This window comes from Pipistrellus kuhlii, unplaced genomic scaffold (assembly GCF_014108245.1).
Source record: "Pipistrellus kuhlii isolate mPipKuh1 unplaced genomic scaffold, mPipKuh1.p scaffold_m20_p_10, whole genome shotgun sequence".
NCBI classification, from domain to species: Eukaryota; Metazoa; Chordata; class Mammalia; order Chiroptera; family Vespertilionidae; genus Pipistrellus; species Pipistrellus kuhlii.
The window spans coordinates 41,845,411-41,869,586 of NW_023425405.1; the positions used below are offsets into that span (position 1 = coordinate 41,845,411).

At 35.1% G+C, this 24,176-nt stretch overlaps 1 protein-coding gene across 4 annotated transcripts in view; it reads right to left on the reverse strand.

Moving 5' to 3' along the window:
- The window catches only part of RUNDC3B (RUN domain containing 3B), an 89,289-nt gene that overhangs the window by 18,179 nt on the left and 46,934 nt on the right, over nt 1–24,176 (reverse strand). For all 4 annotated transcript variants that reach the window (XM_036429532.2, XM_036429529.2, XM_036429533.2 and 1 more), the window contains 4 exons: nt 12,847–12,936; nt 9,461–9,541; nt 7,244–7,412; nt 6,468–6,625 (listed from right to left, as the gene is read on the reverse strand). In XM_036429532.2, the coding sequence (XP_036285425.1) occupies nt 6,468–6,625; nt 7,244–7,412; nt 9,461–9,541; nt 12,847–12,936 (498 nt within the window). The remainder of the gene's footprint in view (nt 1–6,467; nt 6,626–7,243; nt 7,413–9,460; nt 9,542–12,846; nt 12,937–24,176) is intronic.

A 24,176-nucleotide genomic window follows, 5' to 3' on the forward strand; every position in this document is an offset into this window, starting at 1 on the left:
TGGAGTGATTGAATTGCTGTTAAGAGGGTAATAAATATCACTTTGATTTGGTAAACATCACAACAAACTTTTTAGTCTAGTGGTTCTCTAGTCAAATAACTGGGAAAGCATTAAAAAAGACTGATGCCAAGCATCATCTCACATCAATGAAAGGAGTTTCTATGATGGTGGGAGCCGGGGAATGGTATTTTTTAATGAATCTCATATTCATTTTTTTTCTCTTCTGAAATAACACTACATATCTCTCTGGTTATTCCTTCTTGATCTCTTTCAGCAAAGGTCCCTCTCTCCATTTAGTCCTTAAATGTTGGTGGTCCCTTCACTTATATTCTCAAATCACTCAAACAGATTACCTGTAAATACACAGCACCCTGGCTTCAGAATTGAGATCCTACATTATTTTGAGCCCTAAATAATTTCATTCATTATTTTAAAAGAGAGAGAAAAAGGTAAGGTTTCCAATGTCTGGTATCTTTCCATCCTTCAAAGATTAGGCTCTCATCTACTGTTACTTACGAGTTCTTTGAAAAGATCTGTAATCCTGTACTCTATATTTTGATAGCAATGCTTAACCAATTCAAAATTTTATTTGTTTTGTTTAATTATCTTGTGTCTCCAAACTTGAGGGTTATCCTCTCTCCTTTACTTTGTTTCTTTCTCAGGTACCTCAGAGGCTGTGCTGATGCTCACAAATAAGATTATACTTTCGGCTGCTGCACATATGTATATAGGACACACAACCCTTGGCATTTAAAGCTTACTATCTGTGATCCCAAATATTCCCAAGCAACACCAAAGGTCCATAACATTATTTTTATATTTTGATAAGGCAGTACATTTGAAGATCATAGCTATGACATAAGTTTTGAGAGTGGGTCTTGCAAAATGCCTAGCACCATTGCAGCGAACCTTGGCTATTTTCCGCTTATCATTTATTGCCTTTTGTGCTGCCATTCTTAGGATGTATTCCAATGTCACTGAGAAAATCTTAGGCTATAATGTTCATGAAAATAAAGAATTTATTATGTCATGACTATACTAACACAGATGTTTATGCTAATGAACAGAAGGGCAAGGTACTGAAGTCAAAGAAAGGGAAAACCACCAAATATATAAGGTGTTGAATACATTTCATCCCTAACGCTCTTAAAAACACAAATTGACAGAATTCCCTACCTCTACCTTCTCTTACTACTTTGGAAGAGAAACAAATGCTATTTGCTTAATGTCGGTCTTCACACAAAGTAAGCTCTGTAAGGGCAGGACTATGTTGTATTTATTCTTGAGTCACATGGAATAGCGCTCGGCTCTTCGTACATTCTCAGTAGGTATTTGCCAAGTGAATGAGCAAATGTCAGAGAAGTTACAAAAGCAATCTAGTACCGGGAGAAGTGATGAGAATTTACCTTCTTCGTTCATTTAAAGTTGTCCAGAACTGGAAAATGCTTATATAGCTTGTGAATACCCTAACTACTTCATAATGTTAATATAAAAATTCCTTATTTGTGTGCTTTTGTTTCTGTTAATTTTAGACAAAGCCATGGGGTAAACATTAACTTTATATTATTGTATACGTATTTCCCTTCAAATAAAACATTTTTGAAAGAAGCTTAAAAAGGATCCAGGTATCCAAAATCTAGAAATTATTTACCTATGAAATATTCCTGGCTCAAATATTAAACCCAAATCTAACTAAGTCTCTTAGAACAGCAGTAGTTTTCAACCCTAGTTGCACTTTAGAACTTAACTTTATAGCATCATTTGAAAAGAAACATTAATGAGGCCCCAGCCAGTCTGGCTCAGTGGATTGAGCATTGGCCTGCAGACTGGAGTCCCGGGTTCGATTCCAGTCAAGGGCATATGCCCGAGTTGCAGGCTGGATCCCCAACAGGGACACGCAGGAGGCAGCCAGTTAATGATTCTTTCTCATCATTGATGTTTCTATTTCTCTCTGAAATCAATTATATATATATGCATATGTATATATAAAAACATTAATGAGAATGTAGAACTTAAAAAACAAATGGGTCATGTCAGAAGGATACAAGAATTAATATAATGAATTAGACAAATGTGGGACAATTTGAGTATCAAAAAGAAAATATAAGTGATAGAAACACATTGAATATAGGCATTTCTTCTATAGTACAGAAACGAAACACTACAGTGTTCTGCAATAACACACCGACAATAAGTAGCCTGTGGGGAGAATAGGGTTGGGAGCTGACAACTCAAAACCTACTTGACTTTTTGCTAAGAACACTAAGAGGAACATTAATAATCCTAATAGAAATTCAACCCAAATATTTATTAAATTCCTATTAAATATTGCAATAACTTTAACAAAAACAATAACAAAGGAAAGGCCATTTGATAAAAGAGGGTATAAGGAAGAGTTGAGGCTTGCCATGAAGGCAAGAACAAAATGCACACGCACTTCCAAGTTGTAGTTCAACTTAACCAGAGGAATGCAAGGTGGAAGATTATGTACAGGGAGAGAACACCATCTTTTGGTTACTTGCAGTAATTGCCTAAATTAGTATGTTTGCATTGGCTGTTGCTACTTGTAGAGAAACTTAACTTCCAGATAACTATGAATCAGGTGATTTATTTGTTATGCTGACATCATCATCTTATTAATGAATCTTAAATGAGCTAATTTACATTACAGAAGATATCATATATAAAAAGTTCATAAAATTCTCAAAAATAAAAGAGAGAAAGCGAAACGAAATCTTCATCTCTTTGGTAACTAAGAAGGGTGTTGGAATTTTATTCAGAAAATTAATAATATCGTATCAGAACTGTAATGATAACCACCAAAAAGCCCCTAAGGAGGGAAAGCCCCTTTTTTGTAGGTGATTCTGGCCAATTATCATGGGAGCAGTAACAATTACGAAATTGCCATTTTATAATTCCTGATTAATCAATCTCTCCAGCAGTTTCTTGAGTTTAGAAGTTGAAGATATACTTTTCCATAGTACAGCTACAATCTCAGGATGGGTATAAAGTGGTGTCTTAAAAATTCCTTTGCACAAAAATTGTTACAAGAATACTGAACAGAATAAGACCCATTTCTTTTAGAATGTTCACAATTCACTTATCAGAATCATCTTTAAGTACAGAATACTTAAAGATGGGTATTTTTGCAGTGTTGTGATTGTCAGAGGGAAAGGTGGGTAGGGGTTGGTTGGAGGTGGGCAAAGAGGGAAGAGAACATCTGTAATACTGGCAACATTAAAAATAAAGTAAAAAAAAAACACAAAAAAACTTATAAAACTCAACTCCAAAAAAAAATAGCCCAATTAAAAAATAGGCAAAGGACCTGAATACACATTTCTCCAAAGATGACATACAGATGGCCAAGAGACATATGAAAAGATTCTCAATGTCACTAATCATCTGAGAAATGCAAATTAAAATCACAGCAAGATATCACCTCACACCTGTCAGAATGGCTGGCTCTAATCAATAAATCAAAAAATAAATGTTGGTGAGGATATGGAAAAGGGAACCCTTTCGTTTGGTTGATGGGAATGCAGATTGGTGCAGCCACTGTGGAAAGCAGTATGGAGTTTTCTCAAAAAATTAAAAACTTACTGATTTGGCTCAATGGATAGAGCATTGGCCTACAGACTGAAAGGTCCCCGGTTTGATTCTGGTCAAGGGCATATACCTTGGTTGCAGGCACATCCCCAGTAGGGGGTGTGCAGGAGGCAGCTGATCGATGTTTCTCTCTCATCGATGTTTCTAACTCTCTGTCCCTCTTCCTTCCTCTCTGTAAAAAAATCAGTAAAAAAAATTTTTTTTTAATGGAACTGCCTTGTGGCACAGATATTCCATTTCTGGGAATTTATACAAAGAAACTGGAAACACTAAAGCAAAACAATATATGCAGTCCTATGTTCATTGCAGCATCCTATCCCCTAAGTCAGCAGTCAGACATCCCCCGATGGGGTCCTGGTCTGTGAGTGTGCAGGCCTGAGGAGACCCCACACCCCAGTGCATGAATCTTGTGCACCGGGCCTCTAGTTATTTATAATAGCCAAGATCTGGAAACAGCCCAAATGACCACCAATGAATGAGTGGATAAAAAAAAAAAACCTGTGGAACATTTATAGAATAGAATACTACTTGCTATAAAAAAAGAAGGAAATCTTACCCTTTGTGACAGCACGGATGGACCTGGAGAGTATTATGCTACATGAAGTAATCCATTCAGGGAAAGACAAGCACCAATTGATTTCACTCATGTGTGGAATCTAATGAACAAAATGAACTAACAAGCAAAATAGAGACGGATTCATAGACATAGAGCAGGTTGACAGCTGTTGAAAGAGCAAGGGGAAGACGGGTTGGGGGCTGGGTAGGGGTCGTAGAGGTAATGAGGAAAAAAAGAGAGAAAAAATTCATGGACATGGACGATAGTATAGTGACTGCTGGGGTGGGTGGTAGGGGAGAGAGAAGATGGAGGAAGATACAGGGAGATAAATGATGTATTGTATATCTGAAATCTGTGGAATTTTGTTAACCAGTGTCACCCCAATAAATTCAATAAACATGGGGAAAAGGAAAACACTTTGCTGATTAAATAAGAACTGATTTCATAATAATTCTTATATTAAAACAATTTAGACAAACTACCAAGATTATTTGTAAAAGAATGATTAAGTCACCTTAATCTTTTCATTGCAAAGAAATAACCAGAAATCTCTATTGTTTGGCTTCAGTAGCAAGGGGCTACTGAAGGTGTTACTCTGCCCCTGAGTGATACTCCACCAGACAATTAGAAAAAAATATGAGAAACTTTCAAATACTAGAAAAATATAAGAAACAATATATGGACATAATTCTTTTCATCAACATACAAATTCCTAGATAACATAAATGTTTATGTTCCTTGAAAATTACATGTTAATTACAAAAGGGACAACAGTGACTATACAGAAGAGAAAAACATCTTAACCTAATAATTAAAATTTATAGCACTACTAAAAGGCCAATAACAGACCTCATGCATCTCTGGATGTGATATTTGAGGACACCCCACTTAGGTTGTAATCGAGACACAAATGGATAAGCTCATTCTAATCAGAGGGAAGAACAAACAAACTAAAATCGAGGGACATTTTTATAAAAATTACTAGCCTGTATTCTTCAGAAAATTCAATCTCTTATAAGACAGAACATTGAAAAACTACTCTAAGTTAAAAGTGACTGAAGAGACTAACAACCAAATTCAAAACATGACCCAGGATCAGATCCTTTCCAGAAAAACAAAAGTTGCAATAAGGGACATTATTTGGACAATTGATGAAAGTGAAGTATGAGTTATAGATAAGATAAAAGCATTGTATCGATTTAAATGTCTTATATTGAAAGCCGAACTATGGTGATGTAAGAGAATATCTTTGTTATTAGGAAAAACATATTGAAGTATTAAGAGGTAAAGAGACATAATGTATGCAACCTCTCAGGTGGTTTAAAAAATAATACATCTGTCTGTGTATATATATATAGGGAGAAGGAGAGAAAGATGACAAATGTGGCAAAATATTGAAAACTGGCAAATCTAGGCCTAGCTGAGCCAAACCAGCTAGGCCTAGATTTGCCTGGGTTGTAGGCTCAATCCCCATTAGGAGGTGTGCAGGAGGCAGCCAATCAATGATTCTCTCTCATCATTGATGTTTCTATCTCTTTCTACATCTCCCTTCCTCTCTGAAATAAAAATATATTTTTAAAAAAGAAAAGAAAAGAAAACTGGTGAATCTAGGAAAAGCCATATGGAAATTGTACTATCCCTGCAACTTTTCCAAAAACCTAAAATTATTTCAAGAAAATTTTAAAAATCATCCTTTTAGATTAAGTAAATGTTAATATGAGATTTTCACTATAAGCAATGAATTGACAAAATCAAGTTTTGACAAAACGGTATGATTAGTACAAGTGCTTTGGATAGTGACAAGTTAAGGAGCTTGTCCTAGACTGTAGATCAATACACAGCTTCTTCCACTGAAGGAAGTCTGGCTAGAGGAAAAAGTTAGCTGTACTGAACTGTGCTTAGTGATATTCTGGCAACAAGAAGTTTATGCTGTGTCACTGCTCTTCTAGCAGCACTGGTCTTACGTTCCATATTGCTACAACCACTCAATCAATAACTAAATAAGTGCTTTCAAAATTAAACATATGCTTTTCAAAGAATCCAACCAAATTGTGTTAGTTAAGTCTGGGTAGCACAGCTGAAGGTAATTTTTGTTTTCTTCCTATATTTTGTAATGTTTCTACAATGAGCATGGGTTATTTTTATAATAAGAAAAACAAAAAATAAACTTTCAAAAAAGAGAAGTGAAAAGGAACATAATAGCAGGCGATCTGATTTCTTAGAATTTGAATCTTATGTTAAAACATGACATTTAGTTATGATCATATACTGCTAAATTTTTTTTTCCCCAAAGGATCTCACTTACAACTGATCTTGCAGCTCCACAATTATATATTCTAATTGTTCTTTTTCCAATTTATGGGCCAGATCAGAATCTTCAATCCTTTGTAGTAGTATCTTATTCTGGGAGACAGATTCAGACAGCTGGTTCTCTCGAAGTCGTAAGAGTTCTTCAAGATAAGCCTGGAAATACAGATCAACAAGATATAGCCAACTACAAAATTCGAATATATTTTGAAGACAAATGCTCAATAGCTTAAATGTTAGTCATATCTATACTGTAATAAAACTTTTTTTATAGTATCACTGATGAAACAGTAAAACTAATTTTTTTAATTTAGTACAAAAATTTAACATATGTTCATTACTTAAAGCTCTTCTTTAAGGTTCATTAAAATGCATTTGTAATTTAAGGTAAAACTTAGTTAAAACATTTTCAGCCTTCTTGGGCTGGTCTTCTGTCAGTTATTTTTTTACCCATTTACAATTTCTTTGTCCTTCTGCTCTGTTTTCTGAAAGACTTCATTGAATTTATCCTTCAAACCCTTATACTGAATTTTTTAATTCATAAAATCTTAATTTTAATTTCCAACAATTCTGTCATGTCTGATGGTGCCCTTCTCATGACATCCTACTTTTTAACTACAATGTGCTTACAAATTCATCTCAGGATATTAATTAGAATATTTTTTTTTTTTCTTAAAGCATTCCTCTATCCCACTGAGATCGCGTTTGGCAGAGACTGTCCAAAGGCAACAGGGAGCGCGGGACTAAAGGCTGCTGACACTGACTGGCTGGTACCTTCTGCTCCAGGGTGAGCTGGTACTTCTGCTTGACCCTCTTACACTTGTTGAACCACGTGTTCTCGTCCGTGATGTAAGGAGGCCCCACATTCTCAGGGGAGCTGCTCTCGCTGCCACTGCTGCCCAGCGTCCTCAGCTCCTCCTCGTCGCTGCTGATGCTGTCAGAGCTGGGAGGTTGGGCGTTTAAAAAGAAGGTTAATATTGTGTTCCGCTCCGGGTTTTAAGAATACTTCTGTATATTTAACACTAAACATACCATTATAATCAATGATAATACAAAGACTTTTGTTTCTTGAAATGCCTTTTTTATATTTTTTCATTTTTCTGCAATGAATATGTATTATTTCATGCAGTAATTTGAGGAGGGACAGATTCTGAAGGTTTCTTAAAATTAAGAAACTAATAAGAGTTGTTTTTTTTAATGTGTTAAATACATGTATATTTGGGTAGGAGCAATTACATTTTTAAAATATCGAGTCAATTACGATAGTTTAAATCTTTCTAAAATGAAAAACTATGGTCAGAAATAATAACTGGTTAGTGACTAGGTTGAAGTGGCATTTCCTTTTTCGTTTTAGTGCCTGTTACATATCAAGTTGGTAGGAATCCTTAGTACATAAAGGAAAGAAAGCTATCTGTACGTTTTTGGATTTGTGCATCAAAGAAAGGAAATTGCATAAAAATCGGGGGGGGGGGCGGGGGTTAAACAGTTGAGGACACAGAGTAAAATCGTTAAATTCATTCTGAGGGCACCAATTGAGAAGATTCCATAATTATATCTTTAAAAAAGCCTTGTAATGATTACTATAGCTTTTATGTAAGAGAGGCAGATTAGTATTTAACTTTATATCTTAATTTAAATCACTTCCTAAATCACAAAAATAGCCTTCCCATCTTCATGTTGATGACCAACCTCCTATCTCCAGCTGTGATTTTGCTCTTTACTTTCAGACTTGTGGCCCACTTTGCATAAACTACCTGTGTGACTGTGGACAAGTTATTTAACCTTTCTGTATTTCCGTTTTCTCATTTCTCACTGCCTTTTGGAGATCAATGAGTTAACAGAAGTAAAGTTCTTAGAACAATGCCTTATATATAATAAACATTCAATAAATATTACTACTATCATTTTCTAATATTATTTTTAACTATTCATTACATTCACAAAAGGTACTATAACTCAACATATCCCAAGACAGTACAATATTATGCCTATTCAAAGCATCTTATTGCTGTACTTTTTAGGTTCTACTGTACTAGAATTATCCCTTTTCCTCAGGAATACACTAACTTAAGTTAGAAAGCTTGGTACCACAATACTCTATGTCTCCTTCTCCCTCAGCATACAAAATACCTTCTCACTCCTAGCTCTGAAATAATAGTGACTTCTCTCACTAAATTGTCATCTTGGAGATAAGAAATGTGTTATTTTTCAGAAGTTCATGAAGTTTCTATATGCTCAATATCTATGTTTCTTTCTTACATTAGGTACACCATAAATAACGGTTTTGTGGGTGTGTGTGTACACATTATATTATTTTCACTTTCTTTCTCTCTCCCTTCCAGCTCTCGCCTAATCAGAACATTTTAGAAGTATGTAAAAATCATCATTCTATTCAGTAAATCAATAAGTGAAGGCAGACTTTCAGAATAATCTATGGATTTAATTTGATTAAATTTCAATGCTAATGAGATTGTGGAAAATCCATAACTCTCACATAAGACTGGTAATTGGTACAACTCTTTTTATAAAAGTAGACTTTAAGAGCCATAAAATTTTTGTTGTATTTACTTGAATAACTGTAAATTCAAAAGATAAATAAAAATAAAATTGATTTGCACAAAAAATGTTTCTTTTCTTTATAACGAAGATAAAATGGAAAACAGTCTAAATAATTAATTACAAAATTAAAAAGTAAAAAATTAAAAAGTAAAATCTTAATGGATGATTATAGAGCAATTAGATTATCATAATTACAGCAAAAAATACATGTACTTTTTTAAAAAAACTACATATATTCTGGGATTACAATTATATAGTAAGTGCATACTTATATAAATACTAAAAATGCAACTAGAGTTTATATTTATGAATGATTTCTAACATGAAATAAATGTTTTATAAAAAGTAATTTTAATCAGATGAATATATTGTGCAACAAAGCATTTAACAATAAATTTGAATTTCAAGAACATATTTCTAAATGTCAAATACCTTTGGGTAAACTTCAAATATGGTGTGTAGTCTATTACAGCAGGAAAGCTGCCATCCAGTCCCTCTCCCTTTAGGCAGAAGCTAAGACAACAGACAATAAATATTCCATATTCATATATAAAATTTTAAATCAAAGTTAAGTGTCATAAACAATCTGCTAGAGACATTTATTTCATCAAAGTGTAGGTAATTTTTTGTTTGTAATTTAAATGTTACTTGTTACAAATAAATATCTCAATAAAATGTTTTACCTTCAATCTAAATGACAAAGAACTGTACAAGTTAATACTCTGTTACATAAAATATATTCCACAACAGTAAAACACAGAGTGTCCCAAGAAATGGATATACACTTTGCCAGCTGATTCTATTACAATTTGGAAATGAAATGTATTTTAATAAATACTGACTTTATATTTACTCAAAGTGTGTATACATTTTTGGGAGGATACTCTGTATATGGAGGAATCTTTTCAAACATTTCATACTGTCTTGGTCTTTATTAAACCTTTTATGATGTCACTAGAGAAGTTTTAAATGAAGATTTGTTCATACAAGTTCTCAGGTGACACTCACTATTCCTAAAAAGATCTGAATAATTAGAAAACGAGGGTTTTTGCCTTTGAACATTGGGGAATGTGTGGCCCAGGCCCTGAGAATGGGGCGGTCCAGTTACACACTACCTCGACTGCTCTCAGTGAGTAAATTCACAGAGAAACATGACTGGGTAACAACAAAAAATTGTATTGAAACAGTGGAAATCAGCAGTTTTGTACAGGCAGCTTTGGGAGACATCATTTATTAAAGTCTGCCTGAAACTGGGACAAAACTGAACAAACAAGATGAATTTGGTGCTTAGGAAATTGTGAAAGCTGCTAGTGACCTCTATTCTCCTCTATCAGAAGTGACTGAAATTAATGAAGCTCTTGCAGAAAATCCAGGACTTGTCAGCACATCTCATCACAAAGATGGTTGGCTGACCCAGATGACACTGAGTAACCCTGCAGAACTGGGTGAACCAATGAGTGAAGAAGCATATGAGAAATACATAAAATCTATGGAGGAGTGAAAATGGAGATGCCCCTCTCCCTAAATAAAGTAGTATAAAACAATTTTAATTAAAAAAAAAAAAAAAGAAAGAAAGAAAGTAAAAAGTCTGGTTAGTGTGCTCAGTGGTTGTATGTTGACTCCATCCCCAGTAGGGGGCATGAAGGAGGCAGCCAACTGATGCTTAGCTCTCATTAATGTTTTTATTTCTTTATTCCTATCTATCTAAAGTCAATAAAAACATTTTTTTAAATGAGGTTTTTCTAAACTATTTGAATAGGTGAAATGACTTGTATCTTAGACCTAAAAAAAAAACAAAAATCATCTAATGTTCATTCAATGTCTTTTTAAGGCCATGACAACAAGAAAACGGTTAAGTAAAGCCAGTAAAAAAAAACAAAACAAAACAAAACAAAACAAAACAAACAACAACAAAAAAAAAAACCTCTAGATATCCTGGGTTCCCCAATCCAATAATCTTTGTTTTGTATAATGGTACATACAGCTGGTTTTTGTTTTATTTTGTTTTTCAAAAGGTGTTTTGTTTTAAGATTACTATTGTTAGATTGAGGGGTATACATACTGGCAGTTAAAAAATAGTCATGGGAATGTAAAGAACAGCATAGGAAATATAGTCAGTAATCTATATATGTAACAGCCTAAGCGATAGTTATCACTGGCTGACCGAATGACAGGTTGACCAGTCGCTATGATGTGCATTGACCACCGCGGGGAGGTGCTCAATGTAGGAGCTGCCCCCTGGTGGTCAGTGTGCTCTCACAACCAACCTCCCATGGCTGGCCCACCTTCCGCAGTCCCTCCCCTTGGGGCTGGCCCCAATTAGCCCCAATCAGGAAGCAAGAAAGCCCCAATCAGAGCCAATCACCAGTCAGGCTGAGGGACCCCCCTCGTGCCTGAATTCATGCACCGGGTCTCTAGTATTATAATAACTGTGCATGGTGCCAGTTGGGTACTAGAAATATCAGGGGCAACACTTGGTAAAGTATATGATTATCTAAACACTATGCTATATTCTTGAAATGAATAGCAAAATATTATTGAATACAAACTAATGAAAAATATTTTTAATTAAAAAATTACATAAAAATAAAACATTTAAAATTTTACAAGAAAACAAAGTTTGCTATTATTAAAAGGAAACAATATACCTTCTAGCAAGATAAAGAAATATTTAAAAGATGTAGGTTAATCTTTCAAAAGAAAAAATTTATCTATAAAGTCCTACCTCCTGGTTTCTTTTGGGAAGTTTGACTGTGGAAATACTTGTTCTAATATATTAATATCAGGGGTATGTGTTGTTTCCAGATTTAAATAAAGAGAATTAATTTAGCAACATTTTATATGGGTTTCCCTTCATTTACAGAAACATTACTAATGTATCTTTAAGATATTTGTTTCCAGCTGATTATATAGTATCAATGGGTTCCAATAAATCAACAATTTATTCTTCTCCCAGGTTGTTGTTTTTTAAATAAAAAATAAAATTGTAAAGGATTTAGACAGAGCCATCAGCATGCCACGTAAAAAGTTGACATCCTTAGAGGGATCATAAGACAACCTTCATATTACACCCATCATGTTTATCTTAAACAATTAAGCTAATTAACCTAAAACTACTTGATTAAAGAAAATGACAAATATTTTGAAAACTAAGTGATTTACTAGAAAAAGGTAACCTCAGTGAAAATGGGCAACATTATTTTTCAATTAAAGACCTAAAAGTAGATTTTAATTTAAACTTCTTTTAATAATATTCTTGTATTTTAAGTGATATATTTAAATAAAAATATAATATTTCTTTCATTGTTATGTTTGAGTTCTTGCTATAGAAGAACCTTTTACTATCAGTATAATGTAAAATCTTAAATGAGTTAAAGAAATGCAAAAAGATTGTAAAATCTAAAAAGAAATTACAATGTCCCTTTTTTTGCTTGTAATCTTATTCTGGAATCAATTCATCTTGTTGATAATCAAAGTAAATATTAACAATATGTTTTATATTCTAGATACTAACACAAGAAACATAAGACACCCAAGATACCCTGTCCGGGTCTTCTTTATCTCAATACATGAAATAATAAAAATCTTTCTAGCTTTGAATCTACTTTTAATGTTAATTTCTAGAATTTGAAACAATCTTTTCCCTGAGAGCAAAACGATTTAGAAAAATGTTGTCATTTAAAAGGGAACAACACGAATCAAATATCAGTATCCAAGTATGTGCTTTTCTTAGAAAATTGAAAGGAAAAAAATCATAAGTAGAAACCATATAAGGTAGCATAATTTAAAACTAAATACATTTAGTGAGGATTAAGTACCTGAAATCAATAGCATTGAGCCCAAGCAGCATGCCAGCAAGCATATTTGCTTCCTCACCCAAGACAATTGCTCCATCTTCATAAAATCTTCTGAAAGATGAAATGGGTGGAATACATAAATATTAAAAACAGGCAAGTTTCCTCTAGAGAAATCAGAGCCCAAGGTAAACTAGAAAGAACTAAATTGTATTTAGTTTGTCAAAATAAAAACATAATTGGGACACCCAACTCTTACAGATATTTAGGAGGGGGGGGAAAACCCATCACCATAACAACAAAAATCATTCTAAGTGTTTCCACTTCTCTTAAAAAGAAACCCCAAAGCGACTCTTTAAATGCACCTAGACTGCCTAGCATTCTTCCCAGTAGTGAAGAAATATAAATGTAATTTGAATGGTGGCACATTCACAATCATTTATACTAGTCTTTTTTCAAAACCGTGTAGACTATTGTTCTATACACAAGACAAACACAAACATACATTATGTTTTCCTGTAATTCCAAAGATTATTACCTAAATTAAGAAATAGGAAGGTGTGATCATTAGTAATTTCTGTCAACCTTTAACACTGGAATACTAATAGGGCAGATGGGCTAACAAAGTGACTGAATATAAAATACAAAATTTGACAAAATGTGAATAGTAATATTTTTGCTAATTCTTACAAATCCTTCTGTATTGACTAATGTTAGTTTTTAAAGTATAATTTTATTTTAAAGTAAATTTTTTTTTAAATCATAATATGGGCTGTAGGTTTTTTCCATGAAATAATCTAAGAAAACTGAGAAAATACTACGCAAAAACTAATTCATGTTCAGTAACCAGGGATCCTTAAATTGTTATACCTATTCATATTACACATAAACAATGAACACTAAGATATAACACCCCAACCATTTAGTAAAAGATATGTGTCTTGCTTTTTTCCTGTATTATGAGTTTTTAAAGGCTGGAAACGATTTTAGTATGTTCATAATTTCACCATCAATTTTGAATAGTTCATGTCTTAACAAATACTTTTACAAACACATCATTTGATACCTGAAAAAAAAAAGGGCCATGAAGTAAATGCAAAAGGAATTATCATTAGTTTCAAATTCACCATCAATAAAAGTAAAAGGTTAAAACCATTTCCCAAGCTCATGTTGATAAACTGCTCAAGGAGAAAAACAACAATTATTTTGACTCTAAGTTCTATATACTTTCTATTAAATATATCCTATTTCTTATAAAACAAAATTATATAGAATTTAACTTCTGTTATGGTTTGTAAGGAATTGTAAATGAGTAAGGAGTAAAAGGAAAATAAGAGACAACTCTTCACCCTCTAATGAGTCTAACAGATGTAAATGTGCAAACAAATATGGTAGGAAGACTAGCTTGGAATAGGTGTTTGGTATTTCCTTGAAAATATGGGAATTGTTATTATTGACTTATATAAAAGAGGAATGACCAAAACTTTTAGCCTACCAAAGGTTAATAAAGTAAATGGAAGGAATTTCTACATATTCAATTGAGGAGTTCCACTAACAGGTAAAGAAATTTAGATAAATCTACATATATGAGATTTTATCCCACCACAATGGCTAAATTAGCTGTTGACAGAATATTTTATTGAGTCTAGGAAGAACTGTTATTCCAAAGATTCTAGATCAACAAATTCTACAGGACATATGCTGTAGAAAATAATTCCATGGTGTTTTTTTTTTAATACTGGGAATAACCCATTATTCCTAGTATTTCCCTATATAAGGAAAGGTCTACCATTTCTCCATCATGAGCCCACCATGTTTAAAAGTACATTTTAAGAATCAGATCACAACTATTCTTGCTTGCTTCCTAATGTCAGCACTCTTTAAGAATACCAAAAACAATCACAAACTATCTGGTTTTAGAGATTTTTTTTAAAGTCTAAAGCTCTTTTATATGCGTATATAATATTGTTATAATGAGGGTTGTTGTTTTGTTTTTTTTTTTACCTCTAGGTCTTTTTAAAAATATATTTTATTGATTTTTTTTTTTTACAGAGAGGAAGGAAGGGGGATAGAGAGTCAGAAACATCAATGAGAGAGAAACATTTATCAGCTGCCTCCAGCACACCTCCTACTGGGGATGTGCCCCAAACTGGCACACACCCTTGACGGGAATCGACTCTGGGACCCCCGAGGCCACAGGCCGACACTCCATCACTGAGGCAAACTGGTTACAGCTTTGCCCCTAGTGTTAGTAATGATTTTTTAAACCAATGCTTGCTATATGTGAAATCAATAATTTCACTAAAATAAAACCTTATGTGAAGCAGACTTGATTTAAATCAACAGTCTCACTGCAATAGATGGGAAGGGATAACAAATGGAAGAGGAGGAGTTCGATAAGAGAATTGTCCATTGAATGCTGATTTTTTTCGTTATTAGTTCTGGTTAAGAAAGAAACAACAACAAACTTGTGGTGATGGCCAAAGGACAGGGGGACTGAGGTTGGGCAGAGGCATGCGAAGGAATGGGGGGTTAGGAGGTATAGGAACATCTGTAATAGTGTCAACAATAAAAACAAAGGAAAAAAGCTCACTCAGAAAATACACCTTGAAGTTTAACATCTTAAAAATAACTTAATTCAGTATTTAAAAGAATACTGAATCATATGAAAATATCCTATTTTTATCATTTAATCAAAGACAAGCCACCCATGTGTATTAAGGAGGCAGAAGCTATTAGGAAAAGCTAACTTTTTATACCCTTAATCAAACCAACTCATCAATAATTTTGACTGAAAATATGATTCTTGCTATCAGCACTTTAAAAGAATTCAAAGGATTATAACCTTTCAACCTCTTCCTTTTATCTCATAGAAAAATTGGAGCATTAATAAAGTTTTGCTTATATAACCAAGGTTATGTAACAAATGAACCAAAATAAAATCTAAGGTGACTAATCCAAAATGATAAAGTATACACTAAAAAATTCCCTTTCTTTTAAAAATATTTTTTTATTCTAAAGAAAACATTTTTATATGAAGGATCTATCCAAAACAGTATACTGAACATAAATATTGAAAGTACCAAGGTGGAAAAGATATATGACTTATATTTAAAGTTTTACATATAAGGGGGGGGGGCAGACTAGAGAGGAATCAATGGGGGGGGGGGAGGGAAACATCTATAATACTTTCAATAAAGATTTTTTTTTAAAGAATACATTTTGTATTTTCGAAGCAAATGAAAATCGTAAGGTACTATTTGGCCTGACCGTAAGCTGGAAGAAAAGTCTCTATTTTTTTTCAATTAGGTATACTTTTTTCCAGTTACTTTTACGTTGTCTAGAAAAACATTAAAAGTAGTAAAAATAATACCCTAATAAAAATAATACTTTTCTATTGTCACATATAACTTAACTTTAATGAAAATATGTCTCTTTAGTGCTATCCTTAGTGTTCATTCTGTTAAACTATTTTAAGGCCTTTCAGGTACTTCAATAGAAAATATCCTTCGGGCAGGATCCAAAGTGAACAACCAGTATAAACTCCATTGATACTGCACAATATCGTGCTTTCAAAATTTCTTTTTATGAGAGTCAGAAATATTCTACAGACTGAAAGTTCAATATGAAAATAGGAGGAAGATTATCATATAAGAAATTTCATTATCAGCCTTCTTACTGTCTTCCCCAATTTAGTCTTTCTGTAAGAAACTTTGAGGAAATAAGACTCTCCATCATGATATGCAGAAAAGATTACAGTATTACAAACAAATGTTTTATTCTATTCAAAGCCAAATTGAATCAGAATGAAAAAAATGACCAAAAAGTAAATGTTCAAAGGTCATGCTGTGAACGTGAGATTCATTATTTATTTTATCAACAAATATAGGGGTGAGCAAAAGTAAGTTTACAGTTGTAATAGAAATAAATAATACAATAATCAAGAAATAATAATACAAGAATACATTCTGTTTTGTGTACTTACAGCTGTAAACCCACTTAGCCCAGCCCTGTGTATAAGTAGCTCCTGCTATGTGGCAAGAACTGTCTGAGGCACTTAGTTAAAATGGTGAACAAGCTAAATATAGTCCCTCTCTATGGAGAGGACAGGCAACAAATAAAAGAAAAATATAATTACAGATAATAAGTTGTATAAACAGGTTGTTTGAAGCATTCATCTTGTATGAAAACTGTTGTTTGAAATTTTAACCCTGCTATTTGGCTTCTGTGGATTTAACCTTCCCTAGACAAGGTCATCAGTGCTCTGCCAGGCCTCTGGTTGAAGTCTCAAGGCCCCAATATACACTGACTCTTTAAGAACTTGCTAAGGGGGCCAGAAACACTCCATATTTGGGAGACAAAGAGGGTAGGATCATATAAATAGGGAAAATTCCTGCATGTTGGGGCCCAGAATTTGAGATACATTTTCCTCTGGACCCATGCATAATAAATGTAACTCCATTTCTCTAAATATTGCTTTGTTCTTCTTCGGTTTTCTGTAACAGTTGCTCCATGCTCACTGTATTCCTATGATGTGATGTTGTTATGCTTGATGTTGTCCTAGAGGCCCCTTAAACTATCCTTATTTTAAAAATTTAGTTTTGCTACTCTGTTTGCATATTTTCTACTACTTTATCTTCCAAATTACTAATTCAACCCTCTGCTTCATCTAATCTGCTATTGATTCATTTCAGATATTGTGTTCTTCATTTCTAACTGGCTCTTTTTTTATGTTTTCTACTTCCATTTTTGTTTCCTATCTCTTTGTGAAGTACTCATTAAGTTCATCTACTCTTCACAAAGTTCATTGACCAATGTTTTGAACTCTGCATTTAGTAGATTACTTGCCTCCGTTTCATTTAGTTCTTTTTTCTGGGAATTTCTCCTGTTCTTTCATTTGGAGTATGTTTTTTTGTTTCCTCATTTGGGCTGCATCTCTGTATTTGTTCTTATACATCAGGTAGATCTGATTTGTCTTCCTGTTTTGGTAGAGGGACCTTCTGTAGAAAGTATCCTGTGGGGCTCAGTGATGCAGTCTACCTAATAGCCGGAGGAGGTGCTCCAGAAGTGCCCCTTGTATGAGTTCTGTGAACCTTCCTGTTGTAGTTTAGTCTTTATTGCCGTTAGCCTTTCCATGAGTAACATTGGCCCTCAGGCTGGCTGATTGTGGGAATTGACACCAAACACAATGTAAGAGCTGCTGTGTAGGGGCTAACTCACACAGAACATTTGGCTCTAGCAGGGTTTGGTGCCTGCTGATATCTTTTTGGTGATGCCACTTGTGGAGCTTATGAGATTGTGCTCCGTTGTGATCTGAAGACAGCTAGTGGGTGTGCTGGTTCTGGGGCATCTTGGGAGGGACTCCTGTAAAGGTCAATGCAACCAGCCCTGGACTACCTGTTAGGAGATACAAAGCAATCCACAGTAGGTGGCTGCCTCTGCTGGTCTTGGATGCCCAGGGTGTATGAGGAGGCTTCCACCAGTAACAAACCTGGGATAGGTCAGCAAAAGGCCCCAGGCACCCTGAGATCTGCCTCTACTTGTTAGCTACTCCTTAGGCTCAGCCATCAAAAGGGCCTCTGGTGGTATATGAGTAGCCTGAGGTCAGTTCTGATTCACCAGTGAGGGGCAAGTGTTGGTTACTAGATTGATTAGTTACCTTTCTTACCCCACATATAATTCAATAAGCCTTAAATTTTTTTCAACAGCTTTATTAAGATAAAGTTTGCATAATTTATCACTTAAATACAATTCAATGGTTTTGAGTATATTCAAGATATCTTCATTACCCCCAAAAAATAGCATGCAGCCATCAGCACACACCCCATTCCTCCAATACCTCTCATCCTCCCCACCTCCCCGACCCTTGCCCACACAATCACTGGCCTACTTTGTATAGATTTACTTATTCTGAAGATTTCCTATAAATGAAATAATATACTATCTGGTCTTTTTATCTGGTCTTTTGTGACAAAAGACCAGATAGTATATTATTTCATTTATAGGAAATCTTCAGAATATAATGCATATGACAATGTAATGTTTTTAAAATTCATGTTGTAGCATGTACTTCATTTCTTTAAAAAATATATATATTTTTTTAAAACAAGTACTTTATGTAAGCAAAATGTTTGACTTGAAGAAAAACTACCGAGGACTTGTTTCTTTTAGAGTTCTTTATTCCTACTTAAAGATAAGTTGCCCTGCATGTAACAGCTATATATATTAATAAATAAAATAAAAAAGTTTAAAAACTGCCCAGCCAGTATGGCTCAGTTGGTTGAGCATCGTTCCATGCACCAAGAAGTCGCCTGTTGGATTCCTGATTAGGACACAGGCCAGGTTGTGGCCTCAATCCCCAGAAGAAGGTGTGCAGGAGGCAGCTGATCAATGTTTCTCTATCATTGATGTTTCTATCTCTCCTCTCTCTCCAGTAGAAGGTGTATAGGAGGCAGATGATCAATGTTTCTCTATCACTGATGTTTCTATCTCTCCTCTCTCCCTCTTCCTTCCTCTTTCTCAAAAAACATTTTTTGAAAACAATTATAAAACTGTCCTTGGTTTTACAATAATAAATGGAAAACATTAAAATTCTCCAATCAAACAAGGTATGAAAAGATTTATTTGTTCTTTTTTTTTATTAAATAGTGAAAGCAAATTAGCCTACTGGAATCTATAATAATTAAAGGGTAATATGCAAATTGACCAAAGGGCCAAACAGTGGAACCACTGTCTTGATGACTTTCTGGACGAAGCCAGGGATGCAAAAACCGAGGCAGCTGGGGCTGTGAGGGTCTACTCTTGCACAAATTTTGTGCATCGGGCCTCTAGTAGAAAGACAAAAATTAAATGAGCCTGAGCATAAAAAAGGGGTATTTTCACTGTACTAGTACTCTTCACATCCCATCTTCATTTGATGTACAATAAAGGAATGGAGAAAGGAAAAAGTGAAAAAATAGAAAAAACGACGCTGTAGCAGTCAGATGTGGTAGAACCAAACTGCAGTTTTTTAACTAAGAATGTACACTTTAAATACATATTCCCTCTTTAGTAGACAACTGCTGTCTGCTGCTAGAACACATCAATTTTATTTTCATCCTTGTTTCCAACTATGTAAGAGTAATTGTCTCACTGGTTGACTGCCCTTCATATGGGAATCTAATCTGCCTTATTGAAAAATACTGGAGTTCAAAATAGGCCTTCATTAATTTAAGTCTCACAATGCACCACAGAACTATCTTGCCCCACCATCTTCAAATTAACATGACCTTTGTTCTCAGCCTTGATTCCTTGCATGTCACAAAAGCAGCAATGAGCACACAAGTTCAAGGAGTAGCAAAAAAGCACATTTTCTTTTATGGCTGAAAAACATTCCACCATATGAAATAAACATTTTATTTATTCATTTATTAGTTGATGGGCATTGGGGTTATTTATACTTTTTGGCTATTTTGAATCATGCTACTACAAACATTTACGTATATATTTTTATGCATATGTTTTTTACACATTGATGCCTTTCTTTCTCTCTTCACCCCCACTCCACACCTCCCTCTGGGTCATGAGATAACTCTATGTTTAACCTTTTGAGAAATTTCCAGACTTTTCCAAAGGGGCTGTATCATTTTTGTTTTTCTACCATCAATGTATGAGGGTTCCAAATTTTACACATTTGTTATTATGGGGTTTTTTTGTTTGTTTGTTTGTTTTTGAGAGAAACATTGATGTGAGAAACATTTTTCCGTTAACTCCTGTACATGACCCAACTGGAAATTGAACCTGTAACCTTTTGATGGACAGGACTACATTCCAACCAACTGTGCCACCTGGCCAGGGCATTATGTGTTCTTTTGATTGTAGCCATTTTAGTAGGTGGGCAGTAGTATCCCATTGTGGTTTTGATTTGAAATAGAAACATGGATGAGAGAGAATTACTGATCAGCTGCCTCCTGCACGCTGTCCGTTCCCCCCACTCCCCACCTTCACCAACTGGGACCGAGCCTACAACCCGTTGATTGTGCCCTGACAGAGAATTGAACCGTGATCTCCTGGTTCATGGGTTAATGCTCAACCATTGAGCCACATTGGCTGAGCCAAAAGTACCTTTAGATGCTTACTTTTTTATCTGATAAAGTGAAACCTTTAAACAGATTCAGATTTCAAGTCTTTCTTGGCTCTTGAAAGATGTAGTAACATCACTTTTCTATAATATTTAAAAAATATTTTTATTGATTTTAGAGAGAGAGATAGAAACATCAATGATGAGAGAGAATCATTGATTGGCTGCCTCCTGCACACCCTTTACTAGGGATCAAGCCCATAACCCAGGCATGTGCCCTGAACCGTGACTTCCTGGTCCATAGGTCAGTGTTCAACCACTGAGCCACACTGGGTGAGAAGTGTTTATCGAGTTTTTTTGTTTTGTTTTTTTGTCACTTCATAATAGCTTGATAATTTATTTTTTTGTTTTTAAAATAATTTTTATTTTTCTATTACAGTGTAAATACAATATTATATTAGTTTCAGGTGTACACCCTAGTGATTAGACAATCTATAACTAACTGATGATCCTAATAAATCTAGTACCCATCTGACACCATACATAGTTATTAGTATATTACTAACGATAGTCCCTATGCTGTATTTTACATCCTCATAAATATTCTGTAACAACCATTTTGCACTTCTTCACCTTCACCTTTTCCACCCATACCCCCAACCTTTCTCCCATCTAGCAACCATCAACTATGAATCTGTTTCTGTTCTGCTTCTTCATTTGTTTTTTAGATTCATTTGTTGATAGATATGCATTTATTAGCACTTTATTGTTCATATTTTTTATCTTTTTTTCCTTCTTAAGAAAGACCCTTTACATATCATGTAATTCTGATTTGGTGGTAATGAACTCCTTTAGCAATTCCATGTTTGAGAAGCTCTTTATATGTCCTTAGATTCTAAACAATAGCTTTTCTGGGTAATCTTGTATATAGGCCCTTGTTTTTTATCACTGTGAATATTTCTTGCCAATCCCTTCTGGCCTGCAAAATTTTGGTTGAGAAATCAGCTGACAGAGAAATCACCTACCACACAGAGCTATTGGAGCTCCTTTGTAGGGTAACTAGCTGCTTTTCTCTTGCTGCTTTTAAGATTCTCTTTGTCTTTAACCTTTGCATTTAAAAAAATTTTTTATTAATTTTAGAAGATAGGAAGGAAGAGGGAAATAGAGATAGAAACATTGATGTGAGAAAGAAGCATTGATTGATTACCTCCCACACACACACCAACTGGAGATCAAACCCGCAACCTATGAATCCAACTGGCAACCTTTCAGTCCACAGGACAGCACACCACCAACTGTGCCATACTGGCCAGGGCAAATTAACCATGATGTAAGCCTCTTCGGGGTCACTTTGTTTGGGACTTTCTGTAGTTCCTGGACTTGTTTGTCTATTTCCTTCACCAGATTAGGGACATTTCTGTCATTATTTTTTCAAATAGGTTTTCAATATCTTGCTCTCTTTTCCCTACATCCAGCAACCCTCTGATGTGAATGTTGGTATGCTTGAAGTTGTTCCAGATGCTACTTACACTATATTCATTTTTTAAAATTCTTTTTTCTTGTTGTTGTTATGATTGGGTATTTTTTGCTTCTTTAAATTCCAAATACTAATTTAACTCTCAGCTTCATCTAGTCTATTGTTGATTCCCTGGAAATTGCTCATTTCAGTTAGTGTATTCTTCATTTCTGACTGGTTCATTTTTATGGTTTCCATGTCATTTTTTATGGTACCCATGTCCTTATTTATGCTATTGAATTCTAAGTTCAACTACTTCCTTAATAAGTTCATTGAGCATTCTTATAATCAGTGTTTGAACTCTGCATTTTGTTTAGTTCTTTTTCTAGAATTTTGTTCAACCCTTTTTCTAGAATTCTGTTCTGTTCTTTCCTCTGGGATGTGTTTCTTAGTTCCCTCTCTTACAGCCTCCCAGTGTTTGTTTCTATGTATTAGGTGAAGCTGCTGTGTCTGCTGGGCTTGGTAGAGTGGCTTGATGTAGTCGTTGCCATATAGAATCCAGTGGCAGAGCCTCCTTGATCACCTGAGCTGGGCACTCCAGGCATGTTCCTTTCCCCAGGTGATCTGTGTACACCAAGCATGTCAAACTGATGGCCTACAGGCTGCATGCTTTATCTATTTGGCCAGTGTTAGCCTTTGAGTTTTACAGGCATGGTGTACACCTTCCTCTTGTAGATGAGCATTGATTGATGTTGGCATGTAATGGGAGGGATTCACTCCCAGGCCAATCGGCTACAATGACTGGCTTTGACCAACCACCATGGAGGATAGCTATGCAGAGGCCTACCACACAGAGCAAGATTTACTTCAGCAGCATTCTGGTGCCTGCTAATTCCACCTCTTGAGTGTGACACTGTTGAGGTGTTTGGGTGGTTCAACATGGTCTGAAGCTGACAACTTGTGCTGGCTCTGGGGCCTCCCAGGAGGTCCATGCCAAGGTCAGCTTCCACCTGTGTTCTGACCAGGGCCACCTGGCGTGAGCTATTGTACAAAGTGTTTTGCAGATGGCTGTTACTTGTGCTGGGCTTGGAGGCCTACCTACTAACCACAGCCATTGCTGCTAATGCTTGGCCTCGAGCTACTCGGCAAGAGATATGGGGCACACTTAGGTCAGATACGCTTGTTTGATAAATTTTAGAAAAGTATGAAGCATGAGCAAAGACAGATCATTTATATGAAAAAAAGACACTGAAAATAGCTTCAGGGAGCGTGTGTGTGTGTGTGTGTGTGTGTGTGTGTGTGTGTGTGTGAGATAGTGGGGGGAGGAATAAAAAAGGGGGGGGGGGTTCCTCAGGAAATCACCAGGGAAGTGCAAACAAACAGCAATAGCCAGGTTGATGGAGACTCAGATGTGTTGCCCACCTGCTGAGAGGGAGGGCTTATCAAAGGAACCATGGCCTCTGTGTACACTTCTGTCTGGAAGAAAGCTGCTCTACTGCCCCCTGCTCTCATCCTGATGCCTGGCAATGCAATTCCTCCTTGTGTGTACCTGGTGCCTTTTGAGCTGCTACACAAGCACTGGAGCTCAGAAGAAATGAGTTAAAGTCTATATGTGGGCCCTTTAAGAGGCACTGTCTGGGACTCCAGCAACCCTCTGTCTCACTCAGCCTCAATCCCTACTAGTTTTTACAGCCAGAAATTATGGGGATTTCTCTTCTCAGCACTGGAAGCCAAATGTGAGACTGATACCACTCACTCCTCAGAGAGGACCTCTGCAAGAGATATATCCCTCTGTTTTTTATCTGCCACATGTGGATGTGGGACCAAACTGTTCCATAT